Below are 5,606 nucleotides of genomic sequence, written 5' to 3'. Positions count from 1 at the left end.
ATTAGAGCTCTTACTTTTGTGATGAGTTTCAAAGGTTGTTGGTTTCTTTTATTTAATATTTTTAAGGATTATTCAGATTAAATAGATTTTTATTGCTTATGGTTTTGGGGCGTTACACATATGGTCCTTGGACTCATATTTTAGGCGGGTGATTTTGTGACTGATTTGCTTAGCTTAACTAGCATACTTAACATTTTCTCAAAAAAAAGAAAAAAAAAAAAAAGAAAAAAAAAAGAGATTTGCTAACTGGTATTTGGTGGACTAGATGTAGAAAGATTTCGGTCATTGGCTTGTTACTAGTCTGGTAATGGTTTAAAAATTATATGATGGTGGTCTGGGTTGTGAAAATAATGTGTGAAGACTGAAGATACAACATTAATTAGAACCAATTTTTGCTGGCAAGGGAATTTGTACGTACCTTGAGGCTTTTGGGGGGCTTCGGTAGGTGGTGCGGAGAAGCAAGTAGTTTGATTCGTATCGTCATTACCACAAACTCCATTGGATTGAATACAGTCACTACAAGACTTATCCTCTTCCCAATTCACCTCAAATCCCTCTCTCAGCACTTCTTCCATTTTGGACACATTCCAAATATCTCCAATCATTGTAGGGGTTCCAGGAACTGGAACGAAAACAGTTGGACCCTTACATATACCAGGATCATTAACTTCCGCTGCAATATAGACACTCCCAATTCCTTGACAACTAAACAATTTGGGCGTGGTTGAAGGAAGACAGCCATAGACGAGCATAATATTTGCGTAGCCAGAGCTGTAAACAAAAAAATTGGAATCAAGGGTGGTATTCACGAACTTTGGTGAACAAATTCCACCCGAGTAGTAGTCCTCTCTGGCAATTTTGAGGCTTCTGGTGGTCATGTTGACACTCAAAACGCGGTATGTTACGTTCCTCATTTCAATCAAAGTGATGTTACGAGTACAATTGAGAAACAAATCTGGTTTGCCACAACCACGCACTCGGCCTGCTCCCCAGAACGGATAATCAACGTTAGCGATGTCCCCGCAGTGGTACTTATTGTTACAACTCGCATACAAATCATAGCATAAGAACACAGGAATTTGGACGAAAACCAAGATTGTTATGAAGAAAATAACAAGAGGGGGATACCGAAATAAAAACCCAGAATTCATTTTTGGTGGGGGAGAAGTGATGGATGAAATGAGCTACTTGAGTTTGGTAGTTTGAGGGAAAATAAGGAAAACATATAAGAGTCACATCACTTCTTGGGAAAATTTTTCTACGGAGCAGTTGAAGACGTACACTTTGAACATTAAGAGTCACAATTGACTTGAAAGCTACAGTGTTGAAACTTGAAACATATTCTCCAGTGTGTGGGACCTCTGGCTTCCGCGGGAAACGCTATATGTTGTGACAAAAGAGGAGCCCGGCTTTCACCACAAGCACAGACCAATTGCATTTTGATTTCATTGAAGATTCGAATAGAATCGGTTTATTCAATTCCAACAACTATTGGTCTATTCTCCGTAGATTGATAAAATATCTTGGAAAAGAAAATGAACTTGGAAAAACAAAAATCAACTGGCTGTGTTTTTCTTAGCACTTGAGGTTATAAGTTGTGGCACATCATACTTCATACCTTAAATTGTGTTAGGTATATAATTTTTTTTTTAATTATTTTATATATAACGTAGAAATTCTACTCTAACTTAATCTAAGTGTATATTTATGTGAAACTTTCTCTTAGAGACTTAAACTCCGGACTTAACCCCACACACTCCACATATACACTTATTCTGGTCGTGCTAGGTATAGACTTGATATTATTGATTTATGATCCTTTGCAAGTTTGTGTGATAAAAGTGACAATGTCATATTTAATAGAACTATACATGGCTCATTTTGGGTAGCTTTTAAGAAGAATTCAATAATCAAAAAAATGACATTGGCAGGTTGAAAAATTTCTTATCCTTAAAACAAGTTCAAATCTTTTATCTCACTCTTCCTGCTCCACTACTCCACAAATAAAAACATGCCACATATCCATCTAATTTATTAAATACTAAATTTATGCCTTCTATTATTTATTTATTTATTTTAGGAAATTGAAATAATAGAAGAAATAAATTTAGCATTTAATAAATTAGATAGACATGTGACATGTATTTATTTGTGGAGTATATACTAGAGTAGGAAGACTGAAATAGAAGATTTGGACTCCCCTAAAACCCTATAGGTATGAAAATTTATTAGATAGTATCTAAATATAGCTTACTAAAGTGAACCTACAAATTAATAAATACAAGGCACTTAATATGTACACACACACACACACACACACATATATATATATATTCCCCCCACACCCCCACCCACAAAACACAAGTAAGTAGTGTCCTAGTTTTTTGACTAGACTATTCCACTTCCTTGGTTGAGGAGATAACATTTAGGCGAGACTCTAATTAAGTGGTTAATATAATATATATATGGACACTATTTAACCCAAAATTTTATTTTATTTTATTTTATTTTATATTGTTTGATAATCTCAAATAAAAAAGGGTAGAGGCAAGGATATTTTTTAAAGACTTAAAATATGGTACAAAACTCAAAAGGATCTATTTAACCTAAAAGCTTAAACATATGAGTTTGGTCCTAGCAATATATCATTAACCACTCACTATGAAGAGAAAGGGAGACCATTTGACACCCTGTGAAGAAGGTATGGGTATTAGAATTCCATCGGTACAAAAGAGAAAGGAGACTCTCACTGTCCTTGCTAATGTCCATATTGGAGAATGCCAACATAGTGTGCACAAGGCGTACTTTTTGCAGGATATCCATGAACGGAGGATGTGTCAACACCTTTCGACACCAACTTCTCTAGCCTTTAGAAATAGAGGTATGATATTTAAAGACTACATTAGTGGTGGGAGCAAAATCTCCTCTACAAGTGTCAAGCCAAGGAATGTGCTTTAAGTCCAGATCTATAGTCAACAGATCATTAAGCTTCCCATATGCTGTGTAGGGGGGATATGAAGAACAGGGAATAGAGTCTCAATTGAAACTTTTATCAAACTAGTAATCTTCGAAAAAAGGGGGGATGATCTATTCCTCCTTTGTGGAAGTATTCTCTTCTCCCCCTAGCAGTGGACTATTGATTTTAGGGGTTGAAGGCTCTGTAATTTTCGAAGAACTGGATCTCAGACTGCATTTGACACCCATGGTTTCGTGCTTGTGGAGGATTCTAATGTTTGGGTTTAAAGAGAAGAAGATAAGGAAAAAATGAGAAAAATGGGGGAAGGAGATAGTTCCTTTTTCCTTTTATGCTCTGGGCAATTTCTTTCCTTTTGTACTTCCAACAAGTGCTCTCTTTCCCTCTAAAAAGAGCCGTTTAGAAAGTGGCACGTTTTCAAATTTTGATACGTGTCAACAGGGGAAGAGTTAGAGTTTCTAATAGAATCAGTTACCAAAAAGTACCAAAAAAAAGAAGAAGAAGCATTTGTAGAGACAATGAAAAGGGGTGATTCTTCACCGACAGGTTTATTTTTTGCTCTTGTCTTGTGTTTTAGTTAACTGACATGTTTATATTTTGTTTCTTTGTGTAGCAATTCCAAAAGAAAAAGGTAACAGCATAAAGAAAATAATAATAAACAAGCTTTAATTACACAACAAATTTGAAAACAAACTATATTGTTAATATAAATATGTTCCAAAAAGAAAGGGAGGTTTATATTGTATGGCCCTTTTGGCCTATCATCCCTTTTTCTTGCATTAATAATAATAATAATAATAAAAAAAACATTTGAATTACAAAACAAATAACCTACAACCTAAGGCCAATAATATGGCCTACCTATAAAAAAAAAAAAAAAAAAAAAAAAAAAAGGAGATTGTAGATTTGAAGGTGAATAGCTTAGGGGGAACAAGGTTTGTAGGCATCCTCATCTGCCTCAGAGTCAGAATCTTCTTAGGGGTAGTCTAGAGCCATGTCCTCCTCTTCCTCCTCCTCACCTTCATCATCTCTAAAGTTAGAGTCATCAGAGGAATCTGACTCCTCTGAGTCAGAATCAGAATCACTGGAGGCTATTGTGCTTGACTCATAGTCTGCTTGAAAAGCTCTGTGCCTTATCCTGCACCTTGAAGTAGCCCCCATGAAGGCATTGTAGGCTTCATCCTCAGCATCTTCTTCGACCTTCAGCTGAAGCTTTTTTGAGACCTCCCCTTCTTCTTCTTCACTCCCTTCCTAAGGTTGAACTTCTTGAGGAAGGAAGACCTAAGGGGGAAGAGGATAAATTGGAAAAGGGAGGGGAGGAGGAAGGGGAATGGGAATGGGTTCAGGGCTGGGTGGTGGTGCATTGTTGATATTTGAAGAACTCGAGTCACTGCTTGAAGAGGTGGAGTCTTTCTATGGAGAGTTGGAACTTACAGAAGAAAATCTAGCCATTTCGTTGATAATGGGGGATTTTTCTCTCTAAAGAAGAAGAAGGTGTGAAAATACAAAAGGAATGAAGAATGAAGGAAGATCTTTTCCTTTTTAAATCACCAACCAGAGTCAAACAAAAAGACACAACATTTGTGAAAAGTAATGTCTATATGCCAAGCGTGAGAAATGAAGCGACGCCAAAATGGCTAGAAATACCCGTGGAAGCCACGTGTCCAGTTTCAAACGTCACGAGGCATAATTACTTGAGTATTAAAGTCTGATACAATGTGACTGTTAAAGACTTTTGTCACTAAGCGCCATTGATAGTCAGGGGGCTAATGTATAGTACACCAGCCAAGGCATGTGAGAATGCTGACATGGCTAGATCCAGACCCTACATGTGGAATGGCTGTGAGCAAAGGAGAGAAAATGTTGGTTAAAGTAAAGGATCTTTGGTCTGTGCTAACAGCATGATCATCTTGGGGAAGAGTGAAGTTTGCACCTAACATGGATGCCCAACACTCACAAAAGGGAGATAATGACCCCCTGTGATTAGAGGCTATGAAATCCCCCCTTTTTATTGGCTGTGCTTGTGCTAGACCGCTGTTAAGGACACATGCATCACCCTCAATGTCCTTAATATCCATTTCCTTGTCCAAGGATTGCTCCCCACGTAGTGGCAAGGTTACCCTCTATGCTGCTACCCTGACTTTGGCGTGCTTATTCTCTCTCCTTCAGCCACTACAGTTGTATTAGGATTCAAATGGAGGAATCATGATTTGACACCTGTCTTTTGTACTTGGCAACATTCCTCAAACTATAAGAGGAACATATTGTAGGACCATTAGGGCAAAAGAACTAGGAGAGAACATTAGAGAAAAGAGTAGAAAGTTTGTAAGGAAGTGAGGTAGAGAAAATGCCTCTCTTTTAGGAAGAACACCATCATTGTACAAGAAAAACTTCCATCCTTCACAGAGAGCTTGAAAGAGTAAGGGAAATTCCCCCTTGCTCACCCGTGGTTTTTCATCCCTTCTTAAAGGTTTTCCACCTACATTCTTTGTTTTCTTTACTTTCCTTGCAATGCTTTCTTTTTCTCTCGATTTTATGATGTTAAAGCTTTCATTTTTATCACTTTCGAGTTTTTTCATCAAAATGTTGTGTTAGATAGCTCATCCACTTTTCATACAAGTTCATAAATCTA

The 5,606-nt window shown here is 37.1% G+C and overlaps 1 protein-coding gene across 1 annotated transcript; it reads right to left on the bottom strand.

Moving 5' to 3' along the window:
- Positions 1–251: 251 nt before the first annotated feature.
- Positions 252–1,168, bottom strand: LOC115975771 (LEAF RUST 10 DISEASE-RESISTANCE LOCUS RECEPTOR-LIKE PROTEIN KINASE-like 2.7). Its single transcript, XM_031096739.1, has one exon. The coding sequence runs from the start codon at positions 1,149–1,151 to the stop codon at positions 297–299; it is 855 nt and encodes a 284-aa protein (XP_030952599.1). The 5' UTR covers positions 1,152–1,168; the 3' UTR covers positions 252–296.
- Positions 1,169–5,606: the final 4,438 nt, after the last annotated feature.

The sequence above is a fragment of the Quercus lobata genome, chromosome 2 (assembly GCF_001633185.2).
Source record: "Quercus lobata isolate SW786 chromosome 2, ValleyOak3.0 Primary Assembly, whole genome shotgun sequence".
In the NCBI taxonomy this organism is placed as follows: Eukaryota; Viridiplantae; Streptophyta; class Magnoliopsida; order Fagales; family Fagaceae; genus Quercus; species Quercus lobata.
The sequence above is the reverse complement of the archived record's forward strand: the minus strand, read 5'-3'. Positions and strand labels throughout refer to the sequence as shown.

Coding starts and splice junctions, on each gene's coding strand:
- LOC115975771 (XM_031096739.1), bottom strand. CDS start 1,151: ATGAATTCTGGGTTTTTATTTCGGTATCCCCCTCTTGTTATTTTCTTC.